The sequence below is a fragment of the Macrobrachium rosenbergii genome, chromosome 21, assembly GCF_040412425.1.
Source record: "Macrobrachium rosenbergii isolate ZJJX-2024 chromosome 21, ASM4041242v1, whole genome shotgun sequence".
Classification (NCBI taxonomy): Eukaryota; Metazoa; Arthropoda; class Malacostraca; order Decapoda; family Palaemonidae; genus Macrobrachium; species Macrobrachium rosenbergii.
The window spans coordinates 20,262,451-20,285,643 of NC_089761.1; the positions used below are offsets into that span (position 1 = coordinate 20,262,451).

General features: G+C 35.2%; 2 protein-coding genes across 2 annotated transcripts in view; one reads left to right on the plus strand and one right to left on the minus strand.

The window, feature by feature from the left end:
- LOC136849405 (uncharacterized) lies at positions 1 to 21,049 on the plus strand. The gene is made up of 13 exons (XM_067122756.1): positions 1 to 933; positions 2,854 to 3,033; positions 3,340 to 3,485; positions 5,229 to 5,436; positions 7,337 to 7,478; positions 10,056 to 10,155; positions 11,839 to 11,940; positions 16,263 to 16,440; positions 17,759 to 17,904; positions 18,672 to 18,876; positions 19,285 to 19,411; positions 19,826 to 20,155; positions 20,724 to 21,049. Exons 1-13 carry the CDS (start codon positions 835 to 837, stop codon positions 20,834 to 20,836), a joined length of 2,076 nt encoding a protein of 691 aa, XP_066978857.1. The 5' UTR covers positions 1 to 834; the 3' UTR covers positions 20,837 to 21,049.
- The window catches only part of LOC136849772 (sulfotransferase 1A1-like), an 18,324-nt gene continuing 7,903 nt past the window's right edge, over positions 12,773 to 23,193 (minus strand). Inside the window, exon 8 of the mRNA XM_067123177.1 lies at positions 12,773 to 12,994. The gene's annotated coding sequence lies outside the window, so the exon portion shown is untranslated. The remainder of the gene's footprint in view (positions 12,995 to 23,193) is intronic.

A 23,193-nucleotide genomic window follows, 5' to 3' on the forward strand; every position in this document is an offset into this window, starting at 1 on the left:
AAGACCTAGTTAAGAGTATCTTTTACCTGCTGTAGTTAATTGTTTCACTGGTTCCAGTGTGGATTAATTGGAATATAATTCATGAAATTCTGGAGGCTAAGAATTCAGAAGTTCATAAATCCTTCAGTACCGGGAACAATATAAAATACAGCTTTTTCCAGAAAATGACAAAAAAAAGTCATCTCACATAATGGTATGGTATTCATGATTATTCTAAATCCTAATGACTGAAACGTATATCAGTTACTGTTGATGACCAAAGAAAAAAATGCAATGGATAGAACAAAATTGAACATATTCTCTGTTGGAGGGCCGCCAATGTTATTCCATATTCTCACCGTTATCATGATATCTGTTACTTGTGAGTGAAAAGTAATCTCCAGTAAGAGTTTATAATCTCCAGTGTCAGCTCGAGAGGTGATGCATAATGATTTCAATCACTGTATATACTTTTGTAATTACTTCTGTTATTACTGCTCGATACTATTCACGCCAGTAGTTACTATTTGATATAAGAAGAATTTTAGTTTTGGGAAATGAATCCTTCCTGGCCGTGACAACATTACTGTGATTGTGACAATAGTAACACATAGTTGCTTGCTGATATGGCAACACCTAAAAGTTCAGGGTGATTTTTTCATTATTGTTTTTGGAGAGTCAGTTAAAAATTCTTGGCTGTCTAATTTCATATGATGCAATGCCCACATACATGTTCAATACAAAGAGGGTATAAATAGTCTTTTTTTTATTCTGCAGTAGTCGTAATTATTCAGCCTAGTTGTAAACTAACACCGGCAACTGACCGTCCAGAGGAACGATAACTCTCAATCTTCAATGCCTGCAGCAAGTAGCGACTGCCAGATGAATAAGAAATTCCGAATTCTAAGCGGTTGTAGGCAGTTACACTGTATCACTAAGTGTTTGTCAACGAAGGTTGTGTTGATTATTCATTTATTTGTATTTCTGATGCTCTGGAGTTATTGATTTAATTCTGCTTATTTATGAACGCCAGTGTAATGCAGTGAAGCGGTGAGAAGTGATTTAGAAGAAAAATGAAGTTCAGAGATCATTTTATTTTAGAAAGGTTTTAGTAGAAAGTTCTTGGTCAGCTTATCACAGGCTGAAAAGCACACATTGGACGTCCTGTGTTGTTTACTGTTATGACAGCCTAAGCACAAAAGTAGGAAAAAGCAGGAAATTCTTACAAAGCTGGAGAGGAAACCGAAAATGGTCACGAATATATAAAATCGTTAACTGACAATTCATTGTTTTGTGATGATCAGTAGTTGCTATACTATCCGCTTCCCTGAGTGTTGATAACTCGGTGCCTAATTCTACTTGTCTGTTACTTCATTTATACTTTAGTTTACAAGCGATGATTGAAAGCTAATACTATACATGGTAATACTACTTGTAAAAGTTTAGCAATGATATTAAAGTAACGTACTTCACGTTGGAATGAACTAAACTGGCTTTTCAGTTGTGGGCATTTCACTAATGGTGGATGAAATTTTGAACGTGTAAGGCGAATCATTTCTGCCCCTTTATCATTCTTAACTTCAAACTTTCAGTCCTTAAACACAAGAACTAGATAATCAGCCATATGGCTGAAAACGTCTACGTCTAGATTAAAATCAGACGAGTTCTGGTTCTAACTACTGGTCCTAGTTTTTGGGGAGAAAATGACATCTTTATAACGGCACCTCAAGCAATGGATGCTGGTCTCTTGTCGCAAACGCACTAAGTTATCAGATATTCTGATAACAGTGGTTCGAATTACTTGGATGAAAGGAGGGTCTCTAGCTTTATTTGGTTAGTATTATGTCATCTTCTGGGTTTCTAGAGTAGGATAAGAACAGACGTTCGTGTTTTCTGGATAAAATAGGATCAGCTAGACCTCCTTACTTGGATAGGATGCAAGTAAGCGACAGGGGTAATTGAAGAGAATAGGGTAGACCTCATTAATTACTTTAGTACAATATGATTCATGAAAGATAGGTGTATTTAATCATTTCTTTCATGTGAAAAGATATCTGTCTTATTAACTGTAGGGAAAAGTATTACTTAGTTTTAAAAGAAAAAGAATGAAAAATAGCATTGTAATTAATAACCTTTAAGAACAAAGGTCAAGTAAAAGATAACTCTAATCTCGTGAGACTCTATCCTCAAGTATCCAGTATTACATTTGGCTTAAATTCTATATTCTATTCTATATTCTATTCTCAGGAAATCAGGACACAGACTGAAAGCCCAAATTTGCACATGATACTGAGTCTGAAGCACAGAGGGTCTTTCATAAAAGACTCTTGAAGCTCACAACTGCAGCACAGGCTTTCATAACACCGTGTGCTCTGAAGCGCCTCCCTACACAGAGATCTATATTTCCCCTGGACAACGATTGCAACCCTATAATTTACAGTGACTCTTCAATCAGTCACAATCACCAGGTCTAATGAAAAAACGTTTTGATGAACTGACATGCTCTGAAACAGTCGGCAAAGCTAGGCGTGATTTCTTCTTTAAAAGAGATCGTACATCTTGGTTCCTGATGCAATAAGGAATAATTGTAAACGGTTCTTATATCGCAAGCTCTACTTGCAACTATTTTGCCCTTTGGGATTCAGAACAGGATAATTCCTTTTATTTAATGCCCTGTGTTTGTCTGCCATATAAAGAGCATTTATTATCATTATCCTTGTTATTCTTATTCATTATTCTTGGGCAAAGTAGTAATTAGTCAGCACCAAATTCAGAGGCAAGAGACGCATAGGACCTCACCGTGCAATAATAATTTTATTTAGCCATTTCCTTTGTGTTCCCCTAAGTGTCTTTTTTTTCTTCTTCTTCTTCCAGGTCAATGTCAAAATGAAACTGATCAGTGGCCACGATGTGATCCCTACAGATGAAACTGAAACAGATAAATTGCGTAAAGACTTTAAAGGTTATGCCCATGGCTTAATTCGCCTAACGCCCGGCAGATGGCTCTTGCCTCCTGGTTTCACAAATGTCGCCAGCAAGATTTATAATTTTCAGGTTAGCGGATATTATTCTTTCATACTATAATCTTATGATATTAAGACATTAGTGTATTTGAATTTCTGCAGTGATTTATACAATGATCGTGCTCAGTTAACCAAGTACTATCTCCAAAGCGCGTGACGGATTTGATTCTTTTATACAATTATTTTGTGAATATTAACACTTTTTTTTTTCACTGTATTTGAATCCATGCAATGATTCTTACAGTAAATGTGTTCAGTTACTATTTCCAATGCACGTAACATATCTGCAAGGTATACTGTTTTCCACCGAGTAGTGTTAGTAACCTCTCTCTCACAGCATAAAGAGAGCGACGTCGTGGTGATGACTTGGCCCAAGTGCGGTACAACTTGGATGCAGGAACTCGTCTGGACCATGACGAATAACCCCGACTTGGATAATCCTGACTCTGGGTTGCCCGTCATTGTGAGGTCACCCTATTTAGAGTAAGATACGAGTATAACTGTTATTATTATCATTATTATCTCACAGACGATGATGAAGTTGAATCTAAATCAAAATACTTTCCCGCTGAAAGCAGATAACTCTGCCTTCAACAGGATAGTATTTTAATTTAGATTCATTATTATTATTATTATTATTATTATTAAATAGATACAATCAACACAGACAATGATAAAACTGAATCTAAATTAAAATACTTTCCTGCTGAAATGCCGAGTTATCGGCCCTCTGCACGATAGTATTTGAATTTAGATTATTATTATTATTATTATTATTATATTATTATTATTATTATTATTATTATTATTATTATTAAAGATGGTTGTGAATTTATGCGATAGAAGCCATTCTCTAGATTTGTTAGTTAGTGATAAAGAAAGTCAACTGGCTGATATAAAGAAAGGACAGAATAAGTCTTTTATTAAGATATCCAATCAGACGAACGATTTCTGATTGGATATTTTAATAAAAAGACTTCCAACATTCCGCACACTGTCCTTTTCCAACAACATGAATATCGGCCAGTTACTGACTAACATCGCTGAGCCTGAAAAGCGAATCATAAGGAGTGATAGAAAAGACACTATATAAAGATAAATTCGCATAATACAGCCATCCTTTTCAATAAGACCTGTTTAAAAGAGGGTCTACTCCCTTCATATTATTATTATTATTATTATTATTATTATTATTATTATTATTATTCTAAATAACCAAACATTTACAACAACTAAAGAAAAGGGTCATTAACTTTAGGATAATGTAGTTATATGTGAAAATCACATCAAGGAAAGCTGTAGCAAAACGCTGGACAAAAAAGGATTATCGAGAAAAATAAAGACAAACAAATATACAAATAAGAAAATATTTATTTAGATAAACCAAAGGTGAGTTGGTATGACTGTTACGACCCTTTCCAGTGTCTGCTGAATATTTATCGTCCATAAACTGGCTGAATGTAGGTAGGCAGGTTTAGCAAAATTGTCAGGAAAATGTTATAATACTAAATAACTACGAGAGAAAAATGGAAAATTCGATGGCTTGAATATAGTCGGTCCATCTCTCTGTTATTTCTCGTCCTAGAAACAAGTGAGGAGTGAGATAGCTTTAAAATGACAGACTCCAGAAGGAAACAAGTAATAAACGCGCCGAAGTTTCTTTGGCGCAATCGAGTTTTCTGTACAGCCACTACAGCGCATAATCAAGGCCACCGAAAGTAGATCTATCTTTCGGTGGTCTCGGTATAATGCTGTATGATTAGCGATCCATGAAACTTTAACCACGGCCAGTTGGTGCCCTATCCTACATCGTTGCCAGAAGCACGATTATAGCTAACTTTAACATTAAATAAAGTAGAAACTACTGAGGCTAGAGGGCTGCAATTTGGTATGTTTGGTGACTGGACGGTGGATGATCAACATACTAATTTGCATCCCTCTAGCCTCAGAAGTTTTTAAGATCTGAGGGCGGACAGAAAAGTGCGGACGGACAGACAAAGTCGGCACAATAGTTTTCTATTACAGAAAACCAAAAATCACAAAGATAAAGTAGCAAAGCTTCATCAGTAAGACAGATCTGAAATTTATTCATTATTTCTTTATCATGGAAAATAACCCCGTAAGGTCCCTTACGTCAGGCTGAGAGTCAGAAAAGCTGATGACCGGAAACATCTCAATTCTGAATTCTGTTCAGTGATCTCATTTTGGCTCTCCCGAAATCCGCAGAATGGACGCCTTCGCACTCCGTTTGGGAACGGGAGACATTCATTCGACGAGCAGTCCGTTATACGACGCCTTTGAGAGGTGGTGTCACGGCAGGAAACCCGAAGAAGGGATACACTTGCAACTGGCGGAATGCTTGCCAGCGCCAAGGATCATCAAGACACATTTGCCCTTCCCCTTCTTGTCTCCCTCGCTGCTGGATGTCAGTAAGGTAGGTTGTTTCTTCTTTATTTCAAGGTTGGGATATGTTGGTTTTACGTTTGGAAACTTAGTTCTTGAATTTAGTTTGTTTTCATCTTTTTCTAATTTATTTCCCCGCATTTTTTTTAGTTGGCGGTAAATAAACGCAGCCGATATAATGGTAACCTATATGTGGCGCCTAGTTCATTGGCTGGGTGGGTAGAGCTCTCGGATAGCACGCTGTTGGCCCAGCGTTCGACTCTCCGACCGGCCAGTGAAAAATTAGGGGAATTTGTTTCTGGTGATATTCATTTCTCGTCATAATGTGGTTCGGATTCCACAATAAGCTGTAGGTCCTGCTGTTAGGTAACCAGTTGGTTCTTTTAGCCACGTAAAATAAATCTATCCTTTCGGAAGCTCCTAGGAGAGCTGTTAATCAGCTCAGCGGTCTGGTTAAACTAAGATATACTTTTTAACTTTCTTCATTGAGGGGTGGGCAGAGTTTCCTTTGGCTAGCACGCTGTTAGCCCAGTTGCCTGACTCTCCGACCGGCCAGTGAAAATTAGGAATTTGTTTCTGTGATATTCACTTCTCGGTCATAATGGTTCGGATTCCACAATGTTGTAGGTCCCGTTGCTAGGTAACCAGTTGGTTCTTTAGCCACGTAAAATAGATCTAATCCTTCGGGCCAGCCCTAGGAGAGCTGTTAATCAGCTCAGTGGTCTGGTTAAACTAAGATATACTTAACGTTATATGTGGTGCCTAACAGCATGATCAGCCAGTCATAATTCGCCACAGTGATATCAGCTGGGGATATTAAATGTCATCTTTAAAAAATGGGACTATTTCTTTATTTAACAGCTATTCGTTAAGAACTCCTACCTTTTATCATCATATAAGGTGGTACCCACTGTACAAGATGTAAAGTCAAGATCAGTATAGAATTTCACAATCATTTGATTTGGTTAATGAAGGGTTCACATAATGAGAATTTACTGTTTTGATTCCTTTTTCGGATCCAGCCCAACACGCTCAGGAATTTTAAGTTCCAGAAACTACGAGCTGTGCCATTTATTGTCACTGAATTCTTACCAGTCAAGAAGTGTTTACAACTTGAACTGCAAGTTCATTATTGCTGACAGTTTGGTACGAATATAGTCTTGAATGAAACAACGCAAGGGTTGTGTTATGGCAGAGCTGGAAGTGGTGTTATACTGCCTTCTGTTTACTGATAACTATTGTGTATATCCTGTCTTCTGTTTACTGATAACTATTGCGTATATCCTGACTTCTGTTTACTGATAACCATTGTGTGTCTCCTGTCTTCTGTGTATATCTAGACTTCTGTTTACTGATAACTATTGTGTACATCCTGACTTCTGTTGACTGATAACTATTGTGTATATCCTGGCTTCTTTTGACTGATGACTGTTTTGTATATCCTGACTTCTGTTGGCTGATAACTATTGTGGATATCCTGGCTTCTATTTATTGATAACTATTGTGTATATCCTGACTTCTGTTTACTGACAGCTATTGTGCGTATCCAGCCTTCTGTTGACTGATAACTATTGTGGATATCCTGACTTCTGTTTACTGATAACTACTGTGTATATCCTGACTTCTGTTTACTGAGAACTGTTGTGTGTATCCTGACTTCTGTTTACTGATAGCTGTTAACTGATAACTATTGCGTATATCCTGTCTTCTGTTTACTGATAGCTATTGTGTATATCCTGACTTCTGTTTACTGAGAACTATTGTGTATATCCTGACTTCTGCTTACTGATAACTATTTTATAGCTTAGAATAAATGAAAAACAACTTAAGAAAAATGTACTACTGTCAAAAAACAAGGAAACAGCCAAAGTGAATGACAAAAGATAATATATCCTCGAGATCATTTTTCCACCTCGTTGAAATATCCTTAGGTCGTGTACGTGGCAAGAAACCCGAAGGACGTCATAGTATCCTACCACCATCACAGCAGGATCAACAGGGGCCACGCCTATGTTGGAAGCTTCGAGGACTTCGTCCAGTACTTCGTCGACGACGATTGTAATGGCTTTTGTTGATTACTCTAGTAATTATTTATTAGAATAACTAAGAGGAAATTAGCATGTGAGTAGCGTACTGGCTTTTATTGACCGGTTATGTTAGCTTGTCATGAATTTACATTTTTTTTAACTTTTTTTTTTTGACAGTAATGGAATCATTAACCTTTCTAGTTAATTTTTCTATAATTTTATCGAAATTGAGTTTATTGTGTGTATATCTTTATATATATATATATATATATATATATATATATATATATATATATATATATATATATACATACATATATATATATATATATATATATATATATTATATATACATATGTTATATATATGTATATATATATATATATATATATATATATATATATATACATAAGATAGATAGATAGATAGATAGATAGATTATGTCCCTTCCACACAATGTTGCCAGAGGCGATGATAATGAAGATGGTATTTTTATGTAACTGCTAATTAAGACATTTGTTTGTCATTTAAATTATATATATATATATATATATATATATATATATATATATGTGTGTGTGTGTGTGTATATTATTGTTATATATATATATATATATATATATATATATATATATATATATATATATATATATAATATTATATATATATATATATATATATATATATATATATATATATATATATATATATATATGCTATATATATGTATATAATATATATATACACATACATATGTATATACTTTCTTTTTCAGTATTATACGGCCTTTACTGGCTCCACCTGAATAGGAGGCCTGGGAGAGGACAAGCCACCCAAACCTCCACTTCGTCTTCTACGAAGACCTGAAGGAAAATCCCCGGGGTGAAATCAGAGCGCTTGACGCATTCCTCAATACGAACCTGAAGGAGGCGCAGTTGGAGAGGATAGTCAAACACGCGTCCTTCGAGGAGATGCAGGCTAGGGATAACGTCGCCTGCCGTCACGAGAGGAGGCGTTCAGAAGAGGATCTTCGACGAGAAAATCATCCGAAGGGATGGCGGCTTCTTCAGGAAAGGTGATTCAGGGTTTGGAACACTGCTGGCGGTGGTCGTTCCTGGTTGTTTCAGATTAGGAGCATTTAGTGATCACGTTTCCTTTACAAATCTTTGAATAACTTATATATATATATATATATATATATATATATATATATATATATATATATATATATATATATATATATATAGGAATACATATATTGTATATGTATATATAATAAATAAATATATATATATATATATATATATATATATATATATATATATATATATATATATATATATGAGCGTGTTTATGGAATAGAGCATTTATTATGATTTTCTTTAATGCACCATGAGGGTATTTAACCTTAAATATATATATATATATATATATATATATATATATATATATATATATATATACACATATATATAATAATTATATATATATATATATATATATATATATATATATATGTGTGTGTGTGTGTGTGTGTGTGTGTGTGTGTTCATGGAATACTACATTCTAATAATATTCTTTTAATAAGCCAACGAGGGTATTTCACCATATTCATGTTTTGTCTGGGGCGGAAAAGAAAGGTAACTTGAGACAATATACCATGATACATTGAATAAGTTTCAGTTTATTTTTGGCATATTTTACAAATTTAAAGAGTCTGGGCATCACTTCCGTGATGATTAATTTATAATTCGAGTGTTTAAATTATCTGAATGAGCCCTTGTCCGGATTAGAAATTTTCGTGATTATTAAATTTACAACAAATTTTAGCTTAATGTTTACACTGTGTAGCTGCCTCCTTGTGAGCAACATTACAATAAAAAACTTGAAGACGAATTTCAATTAAATTTTCAGGGAGAGCTGACCTTGAGTCAAGGTCAAATCCATCACATTATATTGGTGACTTGCTTCCAATTCTAGAACTAACAAGAGGAAGTTGGTTCAGCATTTTGGAGGTACTAACTAGACTACAGTGTTTTCTAGTATGATTATCATCATAATTTTATGAGGTATGCAATAAACCAAACGTTTTGAGGTGCAATTCTCCAGTCCTAGCTAATGATAATCCCGACCATTTGTTGAAGGAAATAAGGTCATTGTAGATGAAAGGTCATTGTAGACAAAGTTAAGGTGTTATATAACTGACGAAGAGAAGAAACAGACAAAGCTTCTGCAGGGAGGCAGACTGAGAAACATAAGACAGCAAAGCCTGATCTTTTATCTTCGATTTTAAATGCAACAGGTTTCAGTCACTGGGTACAAGGAAGACCAGAATTCAAGGCTACGTAACCGTATAAAGGGTTATTGACAGCATCCTTCCAAGATTTAGATACTGAATATAATTATAAAATTATAATATTACTAGTTTCAGCTTGTCTAGGCTTTTTTAATCTCCCAATCCTCATTACTCTCATTTCATTTTCTTGCTTTCCTTGGGCCTGGGCTAGTAAAGGGCAGTAGGTTGCCTGTCACAATGCCATTTTTTTGCAATTAGAAAATTATCTGTGTGGATGCCGCCTTTACTTCAATAACAATATACTTAAATAACTCTTGACTTTTGCAGGTGAATACGGAGACTGGAAAAATAAACTGACCCCTGACCTGAATGCCAAGGTTGACCAATGGATCCATGAAAATTTGGATGGACTCGGCATCAGATTCAAGTATGAAGAAATTAAACAATCATTTGGAAAACTGTAGATCATTATCTTATATCTCTTGCATACATCCTTACTAAGGAACTGATAGTTTGTGTAAATATTTTGATAAATAAAAACAATGAAGTTTTATGCTTCGTCCTTTGAAAAGCAAAAACTGACGTATCTGCTAGTCTAATTACCCTATTTTTTTCATTTTTCATAATAGCTAGGACTACCAGTGCATTTACTTTGCAGTAATGAAACGCTGCGTTGTTGCTGAGAACTTGTATCACTTATTGGCCAGTTTCTGTACCTTACGATATCTGACACTGGAAAATACTTGTCTAGGAAGCATGTGTAATTTTATCACTCACATCCTAAGAAAAAAAAAATGGGTATAGATATATTTCTGATTTAAACTGAAAAGAAATTAAACCCTTGAATACTCACCTCACTGAAATGTACTTTTCACTTCTTACCTATGTCCTTTTTACTCTTTTTGTTTGAGGTTAATGCTGGACGCAGGAAACATAATGTTTCCTGTGAATCCTAGTGCAAGGAATTAACGCATCAAGTGTTTTATGCATTCATTGAAAGAGGACGAAGTTCAAAGACGGCAATGGAATGCGATATAACCCAGTCCAGGTTGCCACTGGGACCTAAGAGGTCACTTCAAAGCGCTGAAACGAAATTGAGGATCAAATGGATTTTTAAAAGGCAGGAGGACAACCTCAAAGCAGTTGCACGCATGAAACAATTGTTAGAGGTTGAGGAAAGTAAGTTGCTGAAAGAAAAATATGAAATGGAGATACAGTAAAAGGAACGAAAGGGCTTTGCAGCTAGCCGGGCGTGAACGCTCGCAATGAACCTTGCGTCGCCCACAGTGCACCACGTGAGGTGCACTGACGGCACTACCCTCCTACGGGAGTTCGAACACCTTAGCAACTTAATACATTGTAACTTACACTGTGATCGCAGATCAGTATCATTAGAATCCAGTTGGCTTCGAATCATGTTGGATAACTGAGTTAAAATACCAAAATAATGAAACTGTATTTTGTGGGACAGAAAGATATTTCCTTGTCTTAATGACACTGGTTCGTTAAATCCTGAACGACGAAACATATATAAGAAGAAACTTTTGATTTTTAAAGAAAGACGTATGATTTAACACGTCTTCCATTACAACAAGGATTAATAGGGTTGTATTTTCGATGGAAAGAAAAAAACCGCCTCTTCTGTCTAAAACAGGTTTAACACCCTTTCATTACCAAAAAAGGTAACACTATAGTACCCCATGTAAAAATGAAACAATTGCTATTTCTGAATAAAACTAATTTAACATTCTTCTCAATTAAGATAAAAAAAACGTTAACTTTCCGTTACAAAACTAACCCTAAAAACAAAGAAACTTCTCGGTACGTTCAGCAGAAGCGCTACTTCGTCCCCCACCAGCCCCCAAAATCCTCGATCCCCTTGCATCCCAATCCGATAACTTTCTCAGGTGGATCCGTTGACTGGAGAGGTGGGTTAACCCCCTGACACGGAGGTCAAAGTTGACCAGTGGATCCAGAGGAACCTGGACCCAATCGGCCTCAGCTTCAAATATGGAGCCTGAAGAAAATGACTTGGAAGAAGGTACTGACTCGACTACATGTGTGGAGGTTCATTTGCTGTGCTTGACCTTCTGTCTCTCTTGGAACACAGAGAAGAAGAAGAAGAAGAAGAAGAAGAAGAAGAAGAAGAAGAAGAAGAAGAAGAAGATATTGCTGGTTTTATGACGTCACAGGGAAAGCGGCTTCGAATTTGGTCTTGGCTGAGTGGCGAATTTTGGAGATCGTTAAGATTGTGATGAAAATCTTCACATAAATTATGAATATCTTCAGGAATTGTAGAAAACTGCCAGATAAATTAGAAACGAAAAAGAAATCTCAATCTTTTTTGACTGGTGGCTCTTTGGAGACAATAAAATCAAAAGAAAAATTATTAGATAAAATAAAGGGACAATACTTCTATAAATTACATAGCATTTGGAGATAGGTCTGCACTCAGTAATTTATTGGTAAGCACTAGGGGTAATTACCGGTCGTTTAAGGTATTCATCACTTGTTTATGGTTCCATACAAGGCTCGCAATGAACGGGCGCCAGTAATTTCTCACTGTAATTACTAGTGATCATAGGTAATTGACCAATCGTAATTTATAGCTTTTATCACACATGAAGTGTTTCGTCATCTTTACGCTGATATCTTTTTCTTTTATAATTGACTGAAAAGTGACATTTGCACATCTTTAAAGTTTAGTGAGATGTGACATCTGTATGTAGTTCATCAGATTAAAAAAATGCGAGTTATTAATGAAAATAAATTTTGACAAGGGGATTTATTCTTTATTCTTTACTATGAGTGTTGAACATTAAAGTTACGCAATAAGAGATACATTTTTGCTTTATCAAATGAGCTATCTACCTGTGACAATGGCTCATTCAACACATGACAAAGTTGTTTTGATCAACGGTCATATATTCATAGCGTGTTTATAAATACATAAATGAGACACGTATTCCACCAGTAATATTATTATTATTATTATTATTATTATTATTATTATTATTATTATTATTATTATTATTATTATTTCAGTAGATAAAACCTATTCACATGGGGTAAGAACAGAAGGGCCATTGACTTGAAATTCAAGCTTCCAAATTATGTTGATGCCATCCTCCCACCGCAGACCCCACACTGCTGCAGTAACTGGTCATTATACAGAGCGGATGATTTTTTCATCTCCCTTGGGGAGGCGCGAACTCGCGACATCTGAGTGGCATGTCACAACACTAGCGACCATACTAGCGGACCAGCTAAAATATTGGAAAGATAACAAATAAAATCACCATAGATTGATGGAATAATCTGAATATTTTATATAACCAAGTTTCGTGAATGAAAAGTTGGTTTCGCCTCGGTAATACTTTATTCGTGTATACATCAGTATGACAGGGATGGCATGACTTAAGCACATGTATTGTTGCCATGACTTGCACAGTTAAAAATATCAGCTTCACCGCCATTGAGATCGATGGGAAAAAGAACGTTTTTATTTATCTGTTTATGTTTAGTCACGTCATGGTTTTTACCTGTCACACGTATTAATTATCTTCTATTTATTGTGGATGCCTGTAAAACTGTTGATTTATTTAGCAAACTTAATTCCCTGATTTATCTATTCTTATATCAGTTCATTTTAAGTATGTCAGCTAGCTGTCTATTTTCATCTTTTTTTTTTTACTTCATTCAAGAATACACTCACACAGATGCTGAGAACGAATTCTATAAACCCTGCCTCGGCAAATGCCTTTTTTAAATACATGCATTTATTTTCTATTTATATCTGCACTTCCTTGCCCCATTCAAGAATACACTAACTCGCACAGACGCTGAGAACGAATTCTATAACCTCATATGCCGGCAAATATCTCTTTCAAATAAATTCGCTGATTTTCTATTTATATCTGCAATTTCTTACTCCAATCAAGAATACACTCACTCGCTCAGACGCTGAGAACGAATTCTATGAACCTGCCTCGGCAAATATCTGGCTCCCTGACGCTAAACCCGGCGCTCTTTTCAATCCAGTGGTCAATCCGCGACCTCGGGGTCAGGAGTCAATTTACTCTCTCGTTTCACCTGACTCCCCTGCTTAAGGGGCAGCGACACTGTATGACCCTTTAGCTCCAGTCAGTTATTCAACCTACCTGCTTTCGCTCGGGATGAATTCGGGCAAGGTTGAAAAGTCTGAGTTTGTTTTTTTGAGGGGTGGGGGGTGGTAGCGCCATCCCTATGGCTGGAGTTGTTAACTTAAGAATTATTTTTGTTCCGTTGCGACGTAGAAATTTTATTTGCTGGTGATTATTTACGTGTTATTCGTATATATGTATATATATAAATGTGTGTGTATATATATATGTATATATATATATATATATATATATATATATATATATATATATATATATATATATATATATATATGTGTGTGTGTGTGTGTGTGTGTGTGTGTGTGTGTGTGTGTGTGTGTCACCGATGAAGCTTGCTTAACGAGCCAGCATCCTTGTCAACAATAAATAACATTCGAAGTGGCATAAAGTTAAGGTCAAATGTACTTAAATGTACGTGTACACATTTGTATTTAACCCCGTCCTCACAACGACAATTGGATGATAGAACACCATATTTAGCCTCAACATTATATAAACTTGTTTTCTGTGTCTTTTTCATTATTAAAGCTAAACTGATATTCCCTCTTGATAATATATAGCACGAAACGTATCAGTCAAGCTTAGAATTTATAAGGCAACCCTGACAGCCCCTCCGAATACGGAGAGAAAGACCCTGAGAGTGAGAGACGCCTAAGGTCAATGTTTACGAAACTAACATTACATAACGACCCCCACGTGATCCGGCAAGGGGATATCATCAATCTGTATCTCAGTTAGCGCCGGGATTTGTGGCTTGTGGGTTTCGCTGGAGGGCCTTTCCTACCTTCATTTATACTGTGAGTAGTACTTTATTGTAGGTTTATAATGACAGGAGTTTATATAATTACATATATATATATATATATATATATATATATATATATATATATATATATATATATATATATATATATTTGTTTGTGTGTATTTTGTGTACTTGTATGAATGTTATGTCATTCAGCACCTGTAATGTTGTATTTGAATATTTTTACGAACTTTTCCCAAAGTTAATAAAACTAGGTGCCAAAGAAGCAGATTCAATACACGTATTTCATGTGTTGTTTTGTTATATATATATATATATATATATATATATATATATATATATATATATATATATATATATTTGGATGAGGTACTACCCTTATTCATAATTTATGTAATTATTTCTTCATTGTTCTCAACTGCCTTCATGACCTTAATCCGGGTAACGTTTACTCTCAATATTCTCCCCCTCCTAGACTTTCTCAGATTCTTGCACTGGTATCTGTTGTTTCTCTTCACAATTCCCAATCAATATTGCATCATCTGCTAACATAAGCCTTTCACAGTTCATCATCTTATTCCACAACTTTGCTCCTAAAGGTCAAGGCGACAACACTCTTATAAGAACCTCATTTTTACGCCATTACACACGCACACACACACACACATTACACACATATATATGTATATATATGTATATATATATATATATATATATATATATATATATATATATATATATATATATACATATTCTTTTTTGCCAATCTACTGTTTCCCATTCTCTCCATTTAACCAAACCATCTCAAAAAACTCTCATCCATTCTTCCACCTTCGCTTACCTTTTTACCACTTTCTTCTACGCATCTCGACATTTTTCATCTTTTTGGCATTATCATTATTATTCCACACTCAGTGTATGGTTAATTATACTTGTCCTAAATCTAGCTTCGCATAGGAGGACTGTGGTGGATCAATATATTCCATAAGCAGCCTCTGTGTCAGAGCATCACCCGGAACCCACAGGGATAGGAAAAACAAATATGAACTTAACCTAAGGTCCGGCTAAAACCACGAAAGGGATTGCTTTAATCTGATATTTTTATTGTATCTGGTCCTCGGGCAGGATATTTCTAGAAGTCTTTAACAACTTGTAAATTATTATTATTATTATTATTATTATTATTATTATTATTATTATTATTATTATTATTATTATTATTATTATTATTATTATACAAGATACAAAAAACCCTCATTTGTAGTTTTTGAAGTATATTAGTAACACACAATTCCTTAACTTCTAACGGCTCCTGTCTCCTGCTTTATTTTCTTACAAAAAGTCTTTTTGTCTTATTTATTATTATTATTATTATTATTATTATTATTATTATTATTATTATTATTATTATTATTATTATTATTATTATTATTTTTTTTTATCATTATTATTATTAAGGAAAAATATTGCAAATGAGAAATCGTACCGAAATCTTGCTGGTTTTCTCAGAAATGATTAAAAATAAAAAAAATAAAAACTTTGAATTTTGAATATCAAAACTGCTTCAGCGATTCTAAAACACTCCACTTATTATCACTGCCACAGTTTCGCCATGAGGCTCGATAGCGGACACGAGGTGACCTTCCTGGAGGAGGAAGAGACTCAGAAGTTGAGGAAACATTTCGGGAATTACGTCGACAAAGGAATGGTGAGGCTTCAGCTGGGAAGGTGGCTTTTCACCAAGAAGTACCTGAGGTTCGCCAATAAGATCTATAACTTTCAGGTAAGAAGTGAGATGTTCTCTCTCTCTCTCTCTCTCTCTCTCTCTCTCCTCCTTTGTGTTCCATTTTGCTTGCTGTGTCCTTTATTCTCCCTGTCCTTATTCGAACTCCATTTCAGTTTGTTATCACCTCCATTATCTCTCTCTCTCTCTCTCTCTCTCTCTCCTTATGTTCCATTTTGCTTGCTATGTCCTTCATTCTCCCTGTCCTTATTCGAACGCCATTTCAGTTTGTTATCACCTCCATTCTCTCTCTCTCCCCCCTCTCTCTCTCTTCTCTCTCTCTCCTTATGTTCCACTTTGCTTCTCTGTCCTTTATTCTCCTCTCTCCTTTATGTTCCATTTGCTTGCTATGTCTTTACTCCCTGTCCTTCCAGCTCAGTTTGTTATCACCTCATTCTCTCTCTCTCTCTCTCTCTCTCTCCATTTTATGTTCCATTTTGTTTGCTATGTCCTTTATTCTCCTGTCCTTATTCGAGCTCCATTTCAATTTGTTATCACCTCCATTATCTCTCTCTCTCTCTCTCTCTCTCTCTCTCTCTCTCTCCTTTTATGTTCCATTTTGCTTGCTATGTCCTTTATTCTCCCTGTCCTTATTCGAGCTCCATTTCAATTTGTTACCACCTCCATTATCTCTCTCTCTCTCTCTCTCTCTCTCTCTCTCTCTCTCTCTCTCTCTCTCTTCTGATGTTGTGATGTTCCTTTTGAAATATAAATTACAAATGGTTTAATTATCTACGTCAGAAGGCGGGACACAATGAGGCTGACCTTCTTGCTGTTATGATGAATTCATTTTCAGCATCTTACTCGTATCTATCATCATTTGCACTTTTATTATATGAATCTCACTTGTTTAGGTGATTCCCTTACAGACTAACTTAACCTTATTTAAACATTTGCGTTACATCCTTTATATGACTTTCAGAAAATTTCAATGTTGCATCATATTTGCATTGAAATATATTATATAAACTCGGACTGTATTTAGAAAAAATATTTCACAATGGGCTTTTAGAAGTCCATTACGGGTAGAATTCTTAACATTTTCAAAGTCCTTTGAGAGATTAGACTTCACTATAAGCTTTCGAAGTCCGTAGCATAAGGATACTTCACCACAAACTTCGTGAAGGCCGTTAAGGGAGAAACATTTCAATGTAAGCTTTGTAAAGAGTAGACTTCACCATAAGCTTGGGAAGTCCGGTGACAGAGAAGTCGTCTCAACAACCTTTTTGAAGTCCGTCGGGAGTGTAGAACTTCACTACAAGCTTGCCTGAAGTTCGGTAATGAACAGAGGACAAGTTTCTGTTGTCTTCTGTTTCAGCTGAGGCAAACAGACGTCGTCGTGGAGACTTACTCGAAATGCGGAACCACCTGGGTCCAGGAGATCGTTTGGACTATGAGGAACAACCCAAATCTTGACCACCCTCGGGCTAGAAAACCTCTTTCGGCAAGATCACCGTTTCTGGAGTAAGTGGTGTCAACAGTGTGTGTAGTAGTGTTAGTATAAGTAGTGACAGGAGTAAATGTAGGAGTTGAATTGAACTGAATATAAAATTTAGGCCAAAGGCCAAGCACTGGGACCTATGAGGACATTCAAGGCTGAAACGGAAATTGACAGTAAAAGGTTTGCAAGGTGTAACAGGAGTAAAGCTTCGCAGTTGCACTATGATTCAATTTTTAGGAGAGGGTGGAAAGTTAGATGGAAGAAAGGAATATGAAAGGAGGTACAGTGAAAGAAACGAAAAGGGTTGCATCTAGGGGCCGAAGGCACGTTGTTAAGAACCTTCAGTGATGCCTACAGTGTAAATGTAGATTTCATGGGTTTAGAAAATATTCTGGGAATAATATTGACGGTGCTAAAAGACTATGGATGAAATTATTCTCTTAGCACTCGATTTCAAAGTTAACATTCAAAGGTATCCAGCTGCATAAATTCATGAATTTTAAAATCCTTTTCCCTTGATAATCTAACAAAATATCGACGAGTATACAAATAATGGCTTTCATAATTAACGCTGGAATGCACTCAGCTGCATAAATTTAACAAAATTTTTAATATCAATTAATATTATTCTTGTAAGATAAAAAAAAAAGCACAGAAGAGTAAATAAATGAAATAGATAAACTGGAATTAAAATAAATGAAAATTCTAATGGACCTTGAACATATCTGGATTATTCACGTGTATAATTGTTTAAATTCCATCTACTAATGACCTCTCTTTACACGAAAAGATTTGACATGTTGCTGCCAGACTTCGACCCAAAATCGCCACCTCCTAATAATCCATTCATCAACGCCTTCTTGGAACAATGTCCCGGGAAGGACCCTGAAAACGGAGTCACTTTTCAGCAAGCGGAGGCGTCTCCTGATCCAAGGACCATCAAAACGCACCTTCCGTTTTCTCTGTTGCCACCTGGGATGCTAGATGTCGCTAAGGTATGTAGCTCTGGTGTGTGTGTGTGTGTGTGTGTCTATGTTCTTTAATATCGATTTCAGTACATATTTAAGAATAACTTTTACCCAAGGAGATAATATATATACTCTGCACAGGCACTTATTGATTACAATTTATTTGCACGTAAGTTATCCCCGAAGTATGGTCAAATCGATGTTAGACGATAATTATTATATTTTAATATTTTGAATGTGAAAGTCACGTGTATGTAGATATATATATATATATATATATATATATATATATATATATATATATATATATATATAATATATTATATATATATATATATATATATATATATATATGTGTTGTTGTTATGTGCATGCGCGCGTTGGATATCAATTCTCTGCTTCTCACGTTCAGCATCCTATTAATCTAATCAATAGGTTGTCTACGTAGCGAGGAACCCGAAGGATGTCGTGGTCTCTTATCACCATCACCACAAAATGGTGGAGGTTCTCGACTTCGTCGGATCTTTCGACGAATTCATTCAGTATTTCGTGGATGACGATGGTAAAGTATACCCTTAGTATGCTTTTGTTTGTTTGTTCGTTCTTATTGACCGAGTTGATATGCATGTGAATGATAGTTTTTCTTTTAGATTCGTTATAACATAATTTGTTTTCATCCGTAGAGATGTAGTACATCTCTCTCTCTCTCTCTCTCTCTTATTGTTAATGTTATATACAAGGTCTATTCTCTAGACCTTGGTTTTATGTATATATATATATATATATATATATATATATATATATATATATATATATATATATATATATATATATATATATACTGTTGGATTACAGTAAAGACATTGAGATATATATATATATATATATATATATATATATATATATATAATGTACATACTTTATACATCGTGTGTGTATAAACTCCTTACTAAAACTGATAAAATCTGCCGCCCAGTATTTTACGGCCCCTACTGGCTACACCTGAAGGAGGCCTGGGAGAAGAGAAACCACCCGAACCTCCACTTCCTCTTCTACGAGGACTTGAAGGCAAACCCTCTGGAGGAGATCAAGAAACTCGACGACTTCCTCGGCACCAACCTGACGGAGGCGCAGATGGGGGGCATCGTCGAGTACACGTCCTTCGAGAAGATGAAGGCCAGGGCCGAGTGGAAGAGGCCAGCAGGAAGAGATCCTGCCGGGAATGGGAGCGAAGAGAAGGAAGCGTACGAGAAACGGAGGAGGAAGGATGAGTATGTGAGGAAAGAGGGAGGCTTCTACAGGAAAGGTAGGGAATGTTAATATTCACAAGAGAGGTGTATTTCCTTTCACTTTACTCGTTTTTATTTATATCTTGATTTATAAAAACAGAGTCAATTATTTTTTTACAACCTTGCTATGGTCAAAGGAAGCTGCAGATTACAACATTTAGTGCAATATTCCATCAGTAAACTTTTATGTACTAGTAGATAAATAATAATAATAATAATAATAATAATAATAATAATAATAATAATAATAATAATAACAGATATTGCTAATATTATTATTATTATGATTGCTGAAGCTGTTTCTCTGTCTTATGACACATTTAGCCAAGATAATGATGGTAATAATGATGATGATGATGATAATGTCGATGAAAAAGACGAGTGTTTACAAATCGGAATTTACAGTGAGAGTTGTAGATCACCAATATAACAAGACCTAAGGCTAAATACCCTTTCAGTCAACAGTCTAAACCATCTGGCAATTTTTGCAACAGTTTCATCAGTACTTTTAATCTAAATTGTTCTCGGTATCGGCATATCATCTGATTACCTGTCTTCAATTCGATCATCTCTCGATCCGAATAGGTGTTGTTGGGGATTGGAAGAACCGATTGACACCCGATCAGGACGCCAAAGTAAACAAGTGGATCGAAGATAAGATCAGCAATTTCGGACTCAGATTCAGATACGCCATCTGATGATCTAGCAGACTATCCCAAGCATCTGGTTGGCCAGCGAACACTTTTTTTCTCTTCGGTAACATTAGCGGCAGCAGATGCTTCCTTAGCGAATCATTGGATTGTTTTTGGTATGAGATGTTTCTCTCATTTCCTTTTTTCCTTTGGATGGGTTATTGTTATTTTTAATTGTAAATACTACACACACACACACACACACACACACACTCACACATTTATGTACATGTGTGTGTATGTATTTATATATATATATATATATATATATAAATATATATATATATATATATATATATATATATATATATATATATATATATATATATATATATATATATATATATATATATATATTACATGTATGTGTGTGTCTGTTCATGAAGGTATAAATAGACACACACATACATATATACCTGTATATATGAATTTTGAATTCAAATATATACTTCTATAATATCACGTTGCGATTCTTTTCCCTAAAATATGTTTATTTACATCTAGCTGTTTGTATGTCTCGCCGTCCATTAGCAGGAATGCTGTAATACTTACCGGGTCAATTTTTCATAAGTGATTCTGAGGAAGCTATTCAGGAGTGATAACAATGCTGCCACATTTACATCAGCGTTTCCGAGAAAGTCGGCGAAGAATGAAGGAAAATTCCATTAGATTTTCACAAAAGAATGTTGGGAAAGTCAGCTGAATTGAACTGGATATAGAATTTAGGCCAAAGACCAAGCACGGGGACTTATGAGGTCATTCAGCTCTGAAACGGAAATTGACAGTAAAAGATTTGAAAGGTGTAACAGAAGGCAAACCTCGCAGCTGCGCTATGAATCAATTGTTAAGAGAGGGTGGAAAGTAAGATGGAAGAAAGAGAATATGAAAGGAGGTACAATAAAAGGAACGGGGAAAGTTAGCGAAAGAGCAAAACAAACAACACTGCTTCCGTGCATTAATCAATTTGGCGGTTGCAAGCAGAATTCTATCTTGGCGCAGTCACAGAAAATAAGTGAATATATTTTCATTCCAAGTAGTGTTGACTGCCATATATATATATATATATATATATATATATATATATATATATATATATATATATATATATATGTGTGTGTGTGTGTGTGTGTGTGTGTGTGTCGTGTATACACACACACACACATATATATATATATATACATACATATACATATATACATTATATAATGTTTAGTGTGAAAACGGCTCCACAGAAAACGTTCGACCAAATTATTATAGTTCAAGTTTCATATTTCATATTTCATTGACTTCATTTCACTTTTCGCTGTTTCATGAAAACACTAGCTCGATATTTTATACGATTCTCTGCTTTTAGCAACTGGTTCATAGAATTCATTTGACTTGAGAGGAGTGGTTACGAAAAAAGAGACAATAGGTGTGGTAACGGCCAAGGTCTCTAGACCTTGATAATGGCGTTACAGAGACTAAATTTCGAGAGGAGGCTGTGTATTTCCGTAGAGTTTTAAGATCGAAAACTGGTAAAAATGACTTATCTTTCCTGGTCCTCGTCCTCGTTCTCCTCCTCCTCCTCCTCATCTTCCTCCTTCTCTTCCTTCTCCTCCGCCTCCGTTTTCTTCTTCTTCTTCTTCTTCTTCTTCTTCTTCTTCTTCTTCTTCTTCTTCTTCTTCTTCTTCTTATTGCTTATTATTATTATTATTATTATTATTATTATTATTATTATTATTATTATTATTATTATTATTATTATTGTTATTATTATTATATTTAAGGATACTGAAATAACTCAAGTCCGGATAATGCCAAAGCATATAAAGCAAAATGCTCTAAGATTCATCCCATACCCATGAAGTAAGAATTAAGCTTTCTGATTTCCATAGAATAAAACTGATATCTTAAACACGTGAATTGGGTTCCAAATCGTGACGAATCGTACCCTTTTGAAAACCATCTCGGACTAGATGTCTCCATTCAGTACGAGTTGTGATTTTTCCATTCCAGTATAATTACACTGCTGTTATACTAGCTAAGTAAATTTGCAAACTTATCGTTAAGAACTCTGTCTTTTTGAAAAATCAAGACTTCCAGTTGTATCTGACCATAACAAAGCCCATAGATATTTCTTATGGGTTATACAACTTGTAACTGTTATGTCAAGTCATCAGCTGGCATCGTCCATCATTTCGTAGATGGCAATAGTATTGATCGATTGACTGATTGATTAATTCTAAGTTACCTGGCGTCACTACCTTGGTTATAATACAAGTACCTGGGTTGCTAACATCGATTACAACTTTATAGGCACTGCAATGTAGATGTGACTTTTGTTAGTGACCTGACATGGGAGGTTGCCTTAAATATTTCCT

Coding starts and splice junctions, on each gene's coding strand:
- LOC136849405 (XM_067122756.1), top strand. CDS start 835: ATGCCTGCAGCAAGTAGCGACTGCCAGATGAATAAGAAATTCCGAATT. Junction 16,441..17,758: donor ATAAGATCTATAACTTTCAG/GTAAGAAGTGAG, acceptor CTTCTGTTTCAG/CTGAGGCAAACAGACGTCGT. Junction 17,905..18,671: donor GCAAGATCACCGTTTCTGGA/GTAAGTGGTGTC, acceptor TTACACGAAAAG/ATTTGACATGTTGCTGCCAG.